The sequence below is a fragment of the Bombus pascuorum genome, chromosome 6, assembly GCF_905332965.1.
Source record: "Bombus pascuorum chromosome 6, iyBomPasc1.1, whole genome shotgun sequence".
In the NCBI taxonomy this organism is placed as follows: domain Eukaryota; kingdom Metazoa; phylum Arthropoda; class Insecta; order Hymenoptera; family Apidae; genus Bombus; species Bombus pascuorum.
In genome coordinates this window covers 67881-86393 of record NC_083493.1, presented here as the reverse complement: position 1 = coordinate 86393, position 18513 = coordinate 67881, and the positions used below count along the sequence as shown (strand labels likewise).

At 31.8% G+C, this 18513-nt stretch overlaps 1 protein-coding gene and 1 long non-coding RNA gene across 4 annotated transcripts in view; one reads left to right on the top strand and one right to left on the bottom strand.

Moving 5' to 3' along the window:
- The window catches only part of LOC132908334 (inositol-pentakisphosphate 2-kinase), an 82103-nt gene that overhangs the window by 51278 nt on the left and 12312 nt on the right, over positions 1 to 18513 (top strand). For all 3 annotated transcript variants that reach the window (XM_060962274.1, XM_060962275.1, XM_060962273.1), the window contains exon 3: positions 13458 to 13665. In XM_060962274.1, the coding sequence (XP_060818257.1) occupies positions 13474 to 13665 (192 nt within the window). In that variant the 5' untranslated portion in view covers positions 13458 to 13473. The remainder of the gene's footprint in view (positions 1 to 13457; positions 13666 to 18513) is intronic.
- On the bottom strand, positions 7180 to 15964 carry LOC132908355 (uncharacterized). Its single transcript, XR_009658357.1, has 2 exons — positions 15911 to 15964; positions 7180 to 7706 (listed from the first exon to the last, which is right to left on the bottom strand). It is a non-coding gene; the product is annotated as an uncharacterized LOC132908355 (long non-coding RNA).

Sequence of the window (18513 nt, the reverse complement as noted above, 5' to 3'; positions counted from 1 at the left end):
ATGGCAATGTGGAACAAGTACGAATACGAGGCACTTTGCCTCTCGTAAAGAGAGGAGAACTGTGGCGTCGGCGTGCGAAATGGCGACGAATTATTGTGCTATACAGAAAGAGGAGCCACAAAAGGTGATGCGACGTGGATGAGCGGTTGGGAGGAGGATACAGAAGCTGATACGAAGGTTGTGGTGAGAATGGATAATGGTGAGCTTGCGGGACCAAAGGGGCTAGGGACGCGGAAACGGCAGCACCGGTGCAGCGGTGATGACTACAATCTACAACTACATACTCACAGCGACGATGTCGGTTTGGCCGGGGAGGGGAAGAGGGGCGGCAAGCAAGAGAAGAGAGAAGGCGACCGATGGTTGTCGTAGAGGTCAGCCTCGGTTGTTGCCCTGGCCCCCTGACGTTGCTTGGTCCGCTCGGATACTGCCCCCCCCTTATGCCTTAGAATCACGATATTCACGATTCCATTCCATTCGATGTAGTCTTTAGACTGTAGACCACCGCAATTTCTTTTCTTCCTCCTTTCTCTTTGTTTCAACTTCACCCCTTTCTATCATCCCTGTTTTGCTTCGCCACTTTCTCTTCAATACGATATTCCGTTAATAGAATTATCCGGTTTTCGTGTAAATCAATTGAATGTTTCTAGTCCAATGATCATTGTCCATGATAATGATTCGAGAATGATGTCGCGAACATGGTTATCAATTATTTATATTTAATTTTTGTTTATATGTAACGAAATAAGACAGTAGAATTAGTAGAGCAACAAGAATTAGATATATGTATGTAATTAGCGAACGATGGACATTTCAAAATGATTTCAACTTTTCGAATACTACGAAAATTCAAACCGCTTCAAACATTAAGCGATCGGTAACTTAAAACTCCCGGGACTGTTGATAAATTTTGGATTTGGGTCTTGATATATCTCGTTTTCTTCATTAATATCTTCATCGTTGATTATTTAATTTTAAACGTTTTTCAATTTTTTAAGTAAAAATGACCAAGATGAGATATTTAAGAGGCTCGAGTTACATAAAGAAGCTTATATATTCTGTTGAATTCTTTCATTTGTTACAATAAAAATAGGAGATTATGTTCATCATACAGATATGTATATATGTATGTACATGTATGTAATATAATACATTTTATTACAGACTGTGTATATACATATAATGACCTATCTATATAATATAATCCTACTAAAACTGTTGTAAAACGTAAAACGTCAAAAGTGTAATATTAATGTTTGATTAATTGATTCATTACATTAGTCATTAGATGGTTTTTGTAGATAAACCTAACTAATGAATATAATTGTTCATTTGTCTATATAATGGAAATGCCAAAAATTGATAAAATGGAAAAGAAAACTTAACACATTTACAAAAATGATAGGTACATGTTATAAGTTTACGAGAGGTAGACCTGTGGGCAATGGGGGCATACTTTCTCGTTTTGAAACCTTCCCGGCTGTTTGAGAAAACTAATGTTCGCACTTTAAATCATTCTTCTCGTGTAATTTTGTCTCTTTTGTTTTCTCCATCAACGTTAGACATTGGAATAGTCTAATCCCTTGTCATTGAAACAGCACCATTGAAAAATTGAAATTGTAGCTTTGATTTCTTTAATAAAATTAAGGGTTCTAATTTCTAGTAGTAGAATTTATTAATTACATAAACATTTGTTATATATATTTCAGCGGTCTCATTTTCTGAGCCTGATAAATTGATAACGTAACAGACGAGGACGAATAATGTATAACATTTATAGATATCAGTTTTTGATACAACATTGAAATATGTTCAGTGTACAGTAAATTGACCGGAAAGAAGGCCTTCGATTAATGTTATCGATTGCACTTCAAAAGGAAATAGCTGTTCTTTTTTCGATGTTCGTTTCTTCTTCTGTTCTTGCTCTTATCATCGAATTGCCAACCTCTTTTCGCCCCTTTTCTTCAATACATTCTCCCTTCGCCGACTATTGTTTATTTTGGTTGATTGTACTTTACATTGCAGGACCGTTTATGCACGTCTCTAGTGTTGGAGGACTCGCTAAAATATGGCGCCTTACATTTTACACGTTTCACGTGTCCGACATAAAAGGTGTTTGTTTTTTTCTGTTCCTTTTTTTCTTCTTTTTTTCTAGTTAGCAGCGAAGATTATCCATTGTAAGTACAACTTGTTCCATCAAACTCATCGGTCTTTACAATGTGATCTAGCCGTTCAGTGGATGGATTGTGATTCACAGTGGCGTAATCGAAAACGGTACAAGCAGGTTCGTTTCTGTAATCTCGAGTCATGGAGATTTCCGAGCTTTTTTAAGCGATCTGCGCTTACATCTTTTCATGCTTTGGTCTGTAGTGTGGCGCGAATTCACCATTACAAATTATTCGAATACGCCGTCGCGTCCGTACGAGTTCCAATGAGACGCTCGTACTTATTGCAAGTCGCTGAGTTTCGCAAACTCATCGGTCGTTAACCTTATGCGAAAATGGATAAGACAGTTGGACTGTAGCAACGGCAACGCCGCCGCGTCGTTCTCTGTAGACATCGAAACGTTTAGCAAGCGGCGACTAAGTGCTTTTAAACGTACGATTAAACCTTTTTCCTCTGTGTTTCCTGGCGTTAATGCAGTCGACGAACCATTTCTATCATTCGTTTTCGTCACGAATCAACTCCGTTTCAACGGGTTAAATATTCGTCGGTGTACCTTCGTAATTAGAAAGAATAAGTCGCGTTGCATTAGACGAGCTTCGAGAAACTTCTGTCGATCAAACTGCTTCTGGTTTCATCTTGACTATTGACAACAAATTTTTGTCCATGAATAAATATTTTGTTGCTGAGAACTTTGCAAATCATGATATATCAGATTGTCCGAACAGTTTGTTTCATTTTATAAGGAAATACAATTATTATTGTTGTTATTATTATTGCATCTATTGATGCACAACATTTTTTATTTTATATTATTTTATCGAATTATGTATGATCCATTTTGTTCTATTGGAACAGATGCCAATAAAATCATACATAATATAATTAATAAATAATTATAATATATAATTATATTTGTATTAATATAAATAATATCTAATTATATTATAATAAATAAATGATCCAATGGGATCATACATAATTCAATAAAATAATATAAAACAAAAAATGTTGTACACCTATTATTTCCTTATAAAACGAAAGAAACTGTTGGGGCAATTTAACACAATATATAACTATTTGAGTGAAATAATTTGGTAAAACTGTTGTTGAATATTTTTATTTTTTTACAAGTTAATATATAGACTGATTTTAATTATATATGTCTCACTTTCTAGATCTTTTTGATATCTACTTATGCATCTTTCGTTACAATGACTGCCAACTGTTCACGAGTTTCGAACACATAGGTACATTTCATTTCAAACGACTTTCCGAAACATCAAATGCAAGAAAATTGCTGTTTATAATATTTCTCGATTGTGTATGTTTTGATGATTAATTAAGTTTACTTAGTCTAGTAAACTCGTATCATCTTTGTACACGTTCGACATACTACTACAAACACGCGATGCTCTTTCCATTTTCCAGATTCAGTCGTATGTATATACAACGTAGTGAATAACGAGATAACTGGTCTTGTAACTTGTAACGAGATTATCATCCGGCTATCATTGCTAGCTATTTTATTACTTCATAACCAGCGTAATCGCGATAGTATTTGGACGATCGTCCCAAACTTATCTTCTGAATTCTCTCTATGCTCTCCGTTAAAAATTGTTGAACTTATATATACTTATGCTATGGTGAGAAGTATCAACGTAGGACATAAGTCTTTTATATAAATAAATATATACAATACATTATACGTGTTCTTTTACACTTTACATCAACTAGCATCGAAATAAGATTTTTTTCAATTTAATTCTTCAACAATTTTCTAATGATTTCAAGCTTTCTCTTTCTGATTCTGATAATCATTAATAATTTATGATCAAAGAACGAATTTTCATATAAAACAGCAAAGTGCAAGTCACTCATATCTGTATCTATAATGTATATGTTCCAAGTGTCATTTTGTATATTTATTACAACAATCTTTTATTTTATTTTATTTTATTTTATTTTATCATTATACATACTGTTGCATTGTGGTTGCATTATGTAATTGCAGACCATAACAAATGTTATTGATTCTTACTTTTCCTGTCAGAATTAAAATCAGTAATCGTAATGCTTTTCCTCACGAATAAAAAAGTGTAGATTAAATATTTTGTTATAGTTAACTCTCTTTATTGTAAAATTGTAAATTTGTAAAATTCATTTCTTTCGCGGCGTATGCCTTCATTATTGTTTATACTAACAGGAGGAAAAGATATCGGGAAAAAAGGTTGGGTAGAAAAGAAAGGCATTAAATTACTGAAAAAAAATTATTCATTGGTCTGTACGTAGAATTTTCATCAACCTTAAATAATATTTCAAATAATTTATTATTTAGAATATATCCCTCCGAAACTGTTTGAGCAATATTTCCATGATGTTCTATCGCTGTTTGCACTACAGGTTCTCATAAACGTGTAGTATAGAATAGTATAGTACAGTACATTATAGTACATTGTAATATAATACAGTATAATATAGTATGGTATAGTATCGTATGATAGAATGCTGTATTATAGTATAGAATGGTATGTGTACATATACTTACATGCGTTCACTATTTCGAAAGTCGACACATATAGTACGCGGCTCTCTTTATTATTCAAATTTTTTTTTTTTTTTTTTTTTTTTTTTTTTTTTTTTTATTTTATTTTGGTTATTTTACAATTTGTCCTTGCGGACATTTGGTAAAGTGTTATATCTTGTTGGTGAAGAAAAAAAATATAAATAAAAAATAATATAGCATGTGGGCGGCTACCCCCAGCGGGGTGCCAGCTTCGTTTTTTTCTAAGTTATATCTTTTATGAGGTCTATTGGGTGTTTCCTTTTTAGTCTTCTTGCGATGTTTGTTGTGTTGCACGTTTCAACTGCCAGCTGGTTCGTGTGTGTTTCTATTCTTGTTCTGTATCTTGTTGCGAATCTGGTAATCTCCTCCTTGACCGTTGATATTCCGAGGTCTTTCCTTATGTCCTCGTTTCTAACGTACCACGGGGCGTTTACCATTGTTCTAAGGATTTTGGCTTGGATTGTTTCTATTTTGTTTATATGGCTCATTGCTGCTGTTCCCCATAGTGGAATTCCGTATGTCCAGATTGGCTTTATGATTATTTTATATATTTTCAGTTTGTTTTCTGTGCTTTATTATTCAAATGACTTCATTTCTATGAGTCATCGCTTCCCGTCTAGTCTTAGCGCATGGAAATATGTATTATAATACATATACTTATGTACATATGTATATAATATATGTCGGTGAGTTCTATCGTTGTTACGTTAGGAAAATGAAATAATCATCTAATAATCAACTCGTCAAGATTGATAAAAAGCGTCAAGACTCTTATGACATGAAACATGTTGAGGAATTATTAATGTCTGTGCTCTATCTTCATTCGTTGACCAGTTTAACTCTGTTGAATTGCGTGAAACTTCGATAACGGGTTTTATTGAAATGCAAAATGATTGAGATTTCCCCTTGAAACGTTAACCTTATAGAACAGTTATGTCGTGAACTTATATGACGTTCAATCGGTACAAATAATTTCTGCTCGTTAGTTAGCTGCTAGTTAGACAATTATCTGATTGATTGTGGTAAAATGCGACAAATTTGTTAGTGGAAGATTATAATGTAGGTATACTCACGTATATGTACAGAGTAAGTCAATAAGAAGTACTATCTTAGATGAATTATGTTGCGTTCATCAAGAGATTCATCGAGCGGATGCAATTTTATTTTCTAATATCTTATATTTTCTGAGATATCAAGGTTATCTTGAATTTTTTAAGTGATACCTTATAATTTTTATAACGTTGGTCGATCCAGCTGGACTTTCTCTACAAAAAAGTATTAATCTATGTATACCAAAAAATCTTACGCTTGTAGTTTAGCAAATAATTTAACTTTAATGTAAAATTTAATGTACAATATAAGTACGTACATATGATATGAAAAACAACAAGGAAAGACACGAAGCAATATCCTTGTGTTTACATATATACGTTGTCTTTATTCTTCATACGTTAAGTTTGGCAAATTGAAGCTAAAATATCTAAAACCAAACTAATGGTTTATCGGTATAAATAGGTTAATATCTTTAGTATGAGAATGTCTAGCTAGGTCGACTGCTGTTATAAAAAATATACGGTACCATTTAAAAAACTGTGATAGAGAAAGATAAACTTACATCCACCCGATTAGTTCCTTAAAATGTAACATAATTTATTTGAAACTTTTTTCGATGAAACCAGTAGGTAACGAGTTATCCTAGATAAAACCTCTTATTGACCCTATATTACAATATCGTAAACAACGTATGTACAATGCTTGCGTATTATTTGTTGGTATATAATTATGATTATTATAATACGCTTGTAAGAAATATCTTACAATAACACGTGATAACGTTTGCGAAAGCTTCACATATGAAATTTTTGCTTTATCTCAACAGAATTTTCATTTCCACTTCCCTATTTTTTGTTTGATTACAATATTGTTTATTATACACGTATATGTTTTATATTGTTCCCATACTATGTTTACGAAATGATTAATGAATGTAATTTAAATATTATGAGTTAATATATTACAATGTAACGTAACTACACATACTCTATATTTAGCATATAAATATGTAGTAGAAGCACATTTCTTCAAAAGGGATTGAAAAATGAAGAAGCTCATTTTTTCGAAATATAAAATATGGTAGTATTTAAGAAATAAGCTTTCACAGACTAAATGTACAGAAGCTTAATTTATTCATTAAAACCTGAAACATCTTATACGCTTAAGCTTTCTCACGCGCAAATTAATTTATTATAATGTTTCTTTTTTAACGTGATGTAGCTACAATTTAATTTAAGCAATCGGTAAGTTAAATCAAACTTGTCAATTTTCATACACATTCCTCCTTTAAAAATTAGGAATTATCGAATAGAAAAAGAAAAATAATAAATAAATAATGAAAAATACCGTTAAAGACAAGAAAAATCATTTATATACTGTATTAAAAATAATAAAGTATATCATATTACGCTTCTATAGTTGTTATTATATTTGACATTATTATATTAATAACCTACAACAACACAAAAAGTGCTATTCGGTTTGTGATCATTTAGAAATAACATATTTACTATCGTCTCTAATATCTTCTAACAAACTCTGTCTAGCTCTATGCATATTTCTGTTTCTTTCGTGTTATTTCGAACAAAATATAAAAAAACTAAACGAGAAATTGCTTACCAAAGTGTAGTGGTAGTTTCAATATGAGAAATTTCTAGTTCTGTAAACGGAGGTTACGTATTGCGTAAGAGGTAAGGTAACGCAGCAACGTACTAGCGGAGAGACACGAATCTTTTGCTCAAATACATTTCGTAAATATAACGAGAGAAAGCAGGCCGGCTTTGCCTGCTTGAATCATTCATCGGCACGGATGTAAGCGCGGACGTTACTGGAAACTTGAGTGTTGCCTGTTGCTTGTTACCTGTTTCCTGTTATCTGTCGCCTGTTACTTGCCTGTCGCTTGTCGCCTGTCGCCTGTCTTCGATGTCTGCAAAAAAGTACATTATTTTATAATTGTACCTGCGAAATATGCGCAAAGGATATGATATAAACCATAATTTTATGCCCATAAAATTTAAAATTCATATTAGGAATTTTCTGATTTTTCTTTTTTCCATTGTCCATAGATAAATTGTGCATGGATGTGCAAATTTTTATGTGATGCAATAATCAATATTAGAGAGACGACTCTGGGCTATAACGTTTACACATTTATTTCGTCTATTACTTATAATAAAACGATAGAAATATAGATAGGATTTCATTTGTACCATTGTATTCACTTATACATACTTTACACGAGTGAAGTGAGAAAAATATAGCAGCACGAAAAAAGTGAAAATATTTTGAAGAAACGTTTAATTTTTATTTTTTGTTGCTAGCAAGTGAAAAAGATATTGTTATAAATGTGGTAAAAACGATAAAGAGACGTGTATCTGTACAATAGGCGAGTAAAATTTGAAGTTTGTTTACTAGTTTTTAAAATATCATAGCATCCAATTATCAATGTATAGATAATTTTTAAAAGGAAACATTATATATGTGTTACATAAACTTTCTGTAATTTTGTTGTTATTCCCTTGCATTATCTTACTACTTACTAATATTTAAATACGTCATTCTTTGAAGTTGAAAGATACAATGATTGCTTCCTAGGATCGCAAAATAATCGCAAAGTATATATATTTTCTGTGATTCTTTGTTTTCAAAACTTATGGTAAAAACGGATAAAATTCTTGAAAAATAAAGGCGGGAATTAGGTAAAATAACGGTAGTTCACAGTACTTGTATCAAGTTGCTAGTCTTCATTTCTAGTTTCATGAATATTAACTTTAATTAAGATAATGCACTTTAACAAACATGATTTTGCTATATCTAACATTAAACAATAGATATATCGGATAACAATTTCAATTTAGGTTATGTTCCCTGACGCGTGGATTAAAATATCAAATAGTTTGCGCAAGCAATTATGCCAGCAATCCTCGGAGAAAGATCCTTAATCTGTGGAGTAAGCGACGTTCTAGTTTTATTTAACGTGGTTTTAAAAGCGGTATTATTGCCTGTTCGGTTCTAACGTTAAATTTTCTCTCAGCAGGAGACGGATACGAATGTGGATTGCCACGTACTTGTCGTGTTCCCGTCCGCAGTCTGCAGTCGGTCTGCACTCTCCTCGGACAGACGGGACGCGATACAACATGCTATTATTTGTTGCAAGTACTACTATTTCTGCGTCACTGCGATCCCGATGTATATCTACATATACATATACATATACATATACATATGCATGATGTAAGGGTCATCTCGTAAATTATGATACGGAACGGTGGTCGGTGTCTTCTTGAATTTAAATCACATTGAGGCTTGAGTTGAACAAATCAGGTGGGAAAGAGATGTTACTTCTTTTCTTCATGAGTATCTGCTTTCCGTAACGTCAATATGAGTCATGTAAGATTAGAACTGAAAATATTCTCGTTATTTTTTACGATGTGAGAAAATCCATCTAAATAAGAAAAGTTAAAATTTCATGTCAAAGCATACAATTTTACGGAAATTAAAAATTAATCGATAATTTATACTCTACCTAATATTAATGTATGTACCTAATATCCCTCAACGCAAATAATAAATCGTGCAGTTATCATATTAAACGCAAATAATACAGAATACAGAATAAATACAAAAAATGGGTTTGTGCATAAAAATAGAAGATAAAAATAGAAGTTGGTAAGCTTAGCGCTTAACGTGTTAACCGCTATGTGTTATATGTTATAGAGACTGTTTGACTACATCGATTAGTTGTAAGCAATGTCGTCGCCAGGAATTTATTAAAATTTAATTAACGCGATGAGATTACTCTCTAGTGTATGTATACATATGCATAGAGTATAATCTCTATGCATATGTATACACACGCTTCCTGTTACATATCGAGTAACAATAAGTCAACTTGTATGCTGTGGGTGGTCAAGATGAGCAAAAGATGGTGCCGCCAAGGGTTTAAATCCAACGATCGTGTCACTGTCCGAACGGTTAACATAAAACGAATAAAAATAAGAAGGCTTCCTTACAAACGTTCGACAATGTCGACAATGATAGTATTAAAGTGAATATCGCGTTACATGTTATATCATATCCGAGTGCACAATATGTAAATATACACATATATACATACATACTTGATTGTGACATGGTGTTAATTCAAAGACAAAGACAAAGGTCAACGGCAGTTTGATCTGCTGAATAAGAATGTGAAATTGTAAATCGATGAGTCGATCAACAATATCAACAGCTGATACATTGAGGTTAGATAGGTAGGAACGCAATCACATGTGTAATTAGTACGCGCTGACAAACTAAATTGGTAGACCGATCATATCCGTTTCAAGAAAACTGCGATTAGTCAACTATAATCGATCACCTGAATCTTTATCGATCGATTTCACTATTTCCATGTTACGTTACTTACTTTTTACGCGTATATATATATATATATATATTTCAATATAATAATGAATGTTTAAAGTAGAGAAATGTCACGGCTGCGAAAATCTTGACCGAATTACCATCGTTGCTCGAAACTCGTCTGTTACGTCACCAGAAATCCACTACCTTGGTAATCCCGAACCAGATACATACAGTAGCGGACAAAAGATTAAGACGAAATGGAAAAAATAAATAATTGATTTACTTTCCATAAAAAATATAAATACAGTGTTCTACATTTGGTATTAACTAATTAGGCATTTGTTTATACACTTACAAAAAAAATTTCATTTTGATATTTTGCTCAGTAGCGAAGTTACAAAAAAAGGAACGAAATCTGTATAATATTTTGTCGGTCAAAAGTTTAAGACTACACAAAAAATATTAAGTTTTGGTAAAAAAATATGCACAATTTTTGTTTAAATTCAATATTTTGTCCAATATCCGTTATTTCTTATCACTTCGGTACATCTTCTTGGCATTGAATCTATTAATTTTTTACATTGATCTACCGTAATATTACTCCAAGCTGTTTCAATTGTAGAGTAAAGTTCATTCAAATTTTTCGGTTTATAACCTTGTACTGTCTTTTTTATGATGCTCCACAAGTTCTCGATTGGATTAATATCTGGTGATTGGGACGGCCACGGCAGCACGGTGATATTTTCTTCTTGAAAAAACTGTTTCACAACCCGAGCCGTGTGCTTCGGATCATTATCATTTTGAAAAATAAAATCATCACTCATATTGTTGCGTGCAAAAGGTAACATTGTGTTCTTGAGTATGTCCTTGTATTGAAAACGGTCCATAATTCCATTGATACGACATATCGGACCAGGGCCGCTTCGAGAAAAACACGCCCACACCATAACGTTGCCACCACCATGTTTAAGAGTTTTTAAAACGCACTGTGTTTTCAAACTTTCGCCAATTCGACGTCTAACGTACCGTACCCCGTCAGAAGAGACGCGACTGAATTTCGATTCGTCAGAAAACAATACCTTTTGCCAATCTTCACTTGTCCAATGCTTATGAGCTTTAGCAAATGCAAGTCGTCTTTTTCGATTCCTAGAACTCAGCAGTGGTTTCTTTTGGGGTTTTCGTCCTCTTAAGTTAAAGTCTTCTAATCTTCTCCTAACAGTTCTAGCACTAATTTGTGTATCGTTTTCATAGTTTATCTCCGCAGCAATATTATTTGCACTACGAAAACGATCCTTTTCGCTCAATCGATGAATCCGGCGATCCATTTTCGGTGTTGTTTTCCGTGGTCTTCCGTTTTTCGGTTGATCGCAATACATGCCTGTCTTTAAACATTTATACCAAGCTTGTTTACAAGCTGTTTCTGACCTGTTCACTATATTTGCTATTTCGGTGAAGGTTTTACTTTGCTTTCGCAGCCTTACGATTTGTTCCCTTTCGTTTTCAAGTAAATTCTTTGATTTACCCATAGTCTGTTCCTACCTAAATGAATTTTAAGCAATAAAAGGTACACTAAACAATGATTTTGACATTCCAGAATCAAAATGTTCAAAAACTGTACTCGTACTCACGTTTTACACAGATCGTCTTAAACTAATGTCCACTGTTTCCAAGTGCTAGGCGGTAACTAACTGTTGTAACTCCTACATTGTTTGTATTTAACAACTGACTGTCTGAGGTTACGAAGGTCAAACATACAGCTACGTTATTCCAAAGAGACAAACCGAATAGAAGAACAATATGCGTATAAGATGTTTGTAATCCGGTTTACAAATCATCGTCTTAAACTTTTGTCCGCTACTGTACATACATACATACATACATACATACATACATACATACATACATACATACATACATACATACATACATACATATGTACATACATACATACGTACGTACATAATATGTAAATCCTTTGATAACGATTACCAATTTAACGATTATGTAAAAGTATTGGTGCTGTTCGGTTCTGTATTCCTTTATAACTTATAACAAGATAAAATACAGTTGAAATTCAACGAGATTCAATTACTTCTTCGGTTTCTAGTTAAGTTTCTTTTGCTGATTAGTCTACATTGCTGATTAGTAGACAAAATTACTTTTCAAAATATCTGATAACTTGAATATACATATGTACTTACATATATTTCATAATATGTATGTACGTATTTATTTAGTTTATTTTCAAAATATGTACATATGTACATATTTTTAGTTGCGTTTCAAATGCACCTTCATATTTACATATGCGTTTAAGATAATCTGTAATAAAATGTAATGTAATGTATACCTATTGCCTGTTTTTCATTCAGTAAATAAAAAAAAAAAAAAGATAAAGGATAATGAAAATACTCGCAATATAATAATAATTTTAATAATTTTTGCATAATATGAAAATTGAATAGTATACCAAGTAAAAAATGGAAATGAATATGTTATATATGTAATTGTTTCATATCTAATAGAAGGATTGCAAAAGATAGGCAAATTGTTTCTTGTTAAATGTTTCTCATTGAACTTACGATTAGATGAATTATAATTTTTAGTTTATCGTGTATGTGTGTGTATGTAGTTGCGAAAATCTCATAATTGCCAATTGTCCGACTGTTGAATAAATATGAAACGATATTTGATAATTAACAGTACTCTTTAGAAAAGATATTAACATATACATAATAAAACTTTTTCACTGCTTTATATAGCAATGTGTTATCAAATTAATGCCCGCATCAAGTTGCGCTATATATCTCGGAATATATCGAGACAAGAGACAGACACTGGTAGCTGAGAACAATCAATATAAATCAATATGCAAAGTTATTGTGAAATCCATCTATATATACGGCATCGAACTTTGGAAAATAGCTGCTGATAGCCATGTTAAAAAAATATAATCAATGCAGTCGATAATACTTGGAACGATAATCTCAGAAATGGCACAGGTATTAAGACAGTTAAAGAAGAAATAGAACGACTCGCAAATTGCAAACAAATATAAAGCTCGACTAGAAAATCATCCAAATAATCTAGCTAGCAGTATTGTACAGTTTTTACACAGTAAATTTATACTACACAATAATTTAATACTGCTAGCAACAAATCCAAACTAGATACTTTCCAATGGCGCATGATAAAACAATTTACCGAATGTTTGTACAAGTAAATTATAAATTTATCATGGAGTCAATAAAGAAGAAGTAAACAAAATCAACGCCAGTTGTGAAGGTAGCAAGTTTTGCTTATTTTGCTTTACTTATTATTTCCACAGGGATAAAGATAAGACAATGACAATCAACGAAGGAAATCCTGTGCCGACCGCAACCTTTTCTTCAGAATCGATGACCACTTCCACCGGAAGCTTGGATGATGTTTCCACAACGACGTCACAACTTTCACCTTTTTCATCAACGTCCCTTATAGGAGATTGTGTTTACAGAGGCGAGGGAAATGCGAATATCGTAGTTGCACTTCCACAAGTAAGACGAGAAACTTTCTTTCTTATAATTAGATAATTTGTTGATCTACTGTATTTTCACTTTTATTGCTACATGTCTTTGTTTCATGTGTTCTATCGCAAATGTGTTATCAGTTTTTCAGAGGCTCATAAGAAATTCGTTATATGTAATATTTTTACGAATCGCATACACAAGTATCACAAAACCTATAGATTATACATAATATGTACAGAACAACACAATAAATATAAAAAATTAATATATGTATATAGGTATACCTGTATTTATATATACCGCTGTGTTTGTTGAAAAATTTTACATCGTGAACGTGAAAGCTTTTCTGTATCTACACTTATCGTTTGTGAGAAAGAAATTAGCTAGTAAGAACTGAAATGCACTGTATGCTGTCTATTGTCTGCTGTATATTGTGTATACTTTATACCGTACTGCACACAGATTTAAGATCAATGTTGCAGGGGTGAGATTACTGCTTCAAAGTTCAAGTTGAAAGATGGAACAAGTTGTTAACTCGGCAATTTCCTTGCATGTTACACGAAACAATCAATGATTAATCTAATTTGAATTATTTCAATGCAATTATGTAGTTCTATTAATTTAATTCATCAAGGCGAACCGTTCAAATTAGATATTCGGAGTTTCCTTTTTCGAAAAGCGTAGGCTGGTTTCAACGAGACAATTCTTTATTTGAATGGAAAATAATAAGAACGAGGACGGCTAATAGTACCATTGGTGAAAACACAAGGTAGAAGAACCACGAAGACGAAATTCAATGATAAACCAAATTCATTTTATTTCATTTTTACTTCTTTGTTTGAACGAAAAAAGCAGTGTTCTTGTTGTACAATTTTTACAACCATATGGGTGTGAAAGAGAAGAGATGTTTTTGCTAGCTGACATAAATCTGTTTCAATACATTTGTCTCATGTGTAAATGATCCTTTGCTATTTGCGTCAGAAATTAGTTTGTATGTATATATAATAGTTTATGGAAGTTATTTTAGCAGAACATATCCATCATCTAATAAAATACGTTTAACGTGGCAACGAGTAGCATGTTACAATGCGTTAACATGTGGCACTATTCATTATGACTATGTGATATCGTTACAGTTTACAGTTTTACAGTGTCACGACACACCGGTATCTGTTTTTCTATTCTAAAGTAGTTTGTGAATATTTTTCGTAAGATGCGTAAATTTACATTACTGCTACATTATTATCGTCACTTTATTACACTGTTGCAGTTATCTTCGAATATGTTTATTATTTCAGGCAACAAATATATGTGTATATATATATATATATATATATATATATATACATATATATGTAAATATATAGTATACAAGTACCTATAAAAATGTTATAGTAGATCACAATATATCGCATCGAATATCTGGAGAATCGAGATAATATCCTGAGGCAAGGAGATTTTGTAATTCCCTTTACATATACATGTGTATTATTGAATACAAACTAATCTTTTAATTATTTTTCACTTTTCACTCTTCAACTTGTTTGATTGTAATCTCTTACCATGTCTTTCCAACTATTTTTACAAGTTTTGCGCTCGTTGATATGTGTAATATTATCTTGCATGTATGTGTGTGTGTATATATATATATTTTTCCTTTTTTTTTTTCAATTTATTCGTAAATTGTTCAAGCGATCAAAGAGTTTCGAAACTGATTTCAATATTCTCTGGTATTGTTGAAAAAATTAGTTGTCGCAAAGAGTACATTGAACAAACGAACGATTTATATATTCCCCAACCACCTTCCGACGTCCCTTTATAATTCGCAGCATTCATCTATCATCACATAAACATCCGTCTTCTTACTTGCAACGAATTACAAATCACTCGCCCACGTTCTCGCAATTACGCTTATTTCCACCTCCTATCTATCTTTGCAAGCTTACTTCTTGCTTGGTTCCTTGAAACCAATATAACTATTATACATATCATAATCGTAATTACAATCAATCATCACTTGACTTAACGCGTTTTCTTAAGATTTAGCAAATACGACTATGCTATTTACTATTTACTATTTACATACTTGCAGTCGTACATATATGGATTGGATGCAGTCGTTAAACTTTAAACCAACTGAAAAGTTAGCATGTAGCGTAGAATTAAAAATTCAATACATGAATATGAATTAAAATAGGGATCGATACTTATAATACACATTTATAGAATGTCGTTAAATATAATATGTATCAAAATTAAAAACATTACATACGTATATATATTCGAATTCACTATACATATTTTTTCTACTAGATCCATTAGACATTTGGATTGGTTATTAATTGATACGTATAACGTATTTTTCCATTTTTAAGACGAGATAGAATATAAAATATACACTGATGAATAAAGATAAACTGCTTATATAAGCTAGCATTGTCAATACATACTTTCATTGTTTGATAAATAATCATTGAAATAAAAACGCATACCTGCCAACGTTTAATTGCCTTCCCGTTTTATGACAGGAAGAATTTCCATGCATGATATGTACATATGTAGATATTTGTCATTTATCACTATTCATATTCATCATATATACACTTATTCATGAAAGAAAGACAGAAAGACCAAGTGACAGTCGGGGAACGAGCGAACGACTGACAAGGACAAGCTACCATTCTCTTTGTTTGATGCGCATACATACTGCGCATGCGTGAGTGAGAAAAAGAGAAGCATAACTCTAATCTGTAACTGAACAAAGATAAAAGAAGAAGAGTGATTAAAATTAAAACGATTGTCGTTGACCTCCGTAATCGTTGGAAAAGGTAATTGTTAGATAGTGGGAAACTAAGCTGTTAGAGTTAGAGTGCGGATTTCATCAATGATCGATGAGTTTTTAGTTTCAAAATCATGGAAGATACCATGATTGTGATTGTGAGTACATAAATGACAAAACGAAGTACATACATACATACACGAGTACATCATGCTATGAAAAACAGATTACATTATTAATCAAATATCAGTTTTCAAACTTGATTTATTATTAATATTATAATAACAAATAAGATATACATGCATGTTGTCCATTTCTTTATTAATGCATCATTTATCTGTTTTATTGTAACTTTTGATTTTGTTATAATTATGTTTATATTAGAAAAGACGCTGCATTTTATTGAAAAATTACGGATATTATTAGTACTACGGATAGTACTGCTATATTGAGTGATATTACGGTTGCGAGAGAATGAAAAGAAAGAATATTTTATGTTACAGGTAATAAGATGTAAAGTATGATGCATAAATTAATCGCATATATATTGGGTATATAGATTAGATGCATACTTATATAGATATATGTAGGTATATGTATGTTTAATTTTTTCACTTGTTTAGAACCGAATAAACTCTTATAAATAATTTCTTTTATAGGAGAGAGTATCTTTTCTATAACATTTTCCTTGATAAATACCGTGCTAAAACGGTATGTGTCATGAAAGTAAGCACGTACATATATATATACAATATATAGATACACAGCAATACACACTCTTGTTGGCACAAAGGTTGGTGACGCACGAGAAACTTACCTACAGCCACGTCAGCTAAAGGACAACCTTAGATATATGTATATGAATATGAATGTGTATATGTACATGTATATGTATGTACATATATACATATATCGATTGGACGTTTATGAAAGGCGACAAGCACCTGACAAGTTCACATGGATACCGCAAAATCAGATGTTCTAGATTTTATATTTGCTCGTATATTGACATCGCTTACCTACATCGACTTCTTTTTAATCGATAATACGAAACCGGCTCACCGCTAAATTTTTGCTTATTGTTAGCTCGATTGCGGTTAACCATTTGTTGATTCTCAAAAATAGAAGTACAAGTTTGTCAATGATAAGTTCATCGCCACTGAATTATATTGAATTTCATTGAATTACACTGAATTACACTGAATTACACTGAATTACACTCAATTACACTCGATTACAGCCAATTACACGTCGTCGCTGAGCTGTTGCCAAGCGATCTAAAAGTCAAGTTCTGCCAGTAGCTTCAACGATTTTGAACAACTTGTATTGAATTCAGAATCTTAGGCAATTTCCAATGTCAATTTCCATTAAACGACATATTATCCACTGAGATGTGTGATGAAGATTTTGCATATACTTGCATTAATTCAAGAATTTCTTGAAATGTCATATTTATCAATTACCTCAATTTGCATTCGCTTTTTTTTTCTATCGGTTCTTCATTCCCTTGATAGAAACACATCGATAACATTTTATAAACTTAAAAGATGTGCATATCTAAATATATATATGTACGATTTCTTTTTTCTAAAATCTTTTTCTCGAATTCATCACCGAGATTATAGATAATTTTTTAAAATCCCAAAACTTAATTTCGCCTAAGATAGCACGCACAAATTATATCATATCATATCATATCATATCATATCATATCATATCATATCATATCATATCATATCATATCATATCATATCATATCATATCATATCATATCATATCATATCATATCATATCATATCATATCATATCATATCATATCATATCATATCATATCATATCATATCATATCATATCATATCATATCATATCATATCATATCATATCATATCATATCATATCATATCATATCATATCATATCATATCATATCATATCATATCATATCATATCATATCATATCATATCATATCATATCATATCATATCATATCATATCATATCATATCATATCATATCATATCATATCATATCATATCATATCATATCATATCATATCATATCATATCATATCATATCATATCATATCATATCATATCAT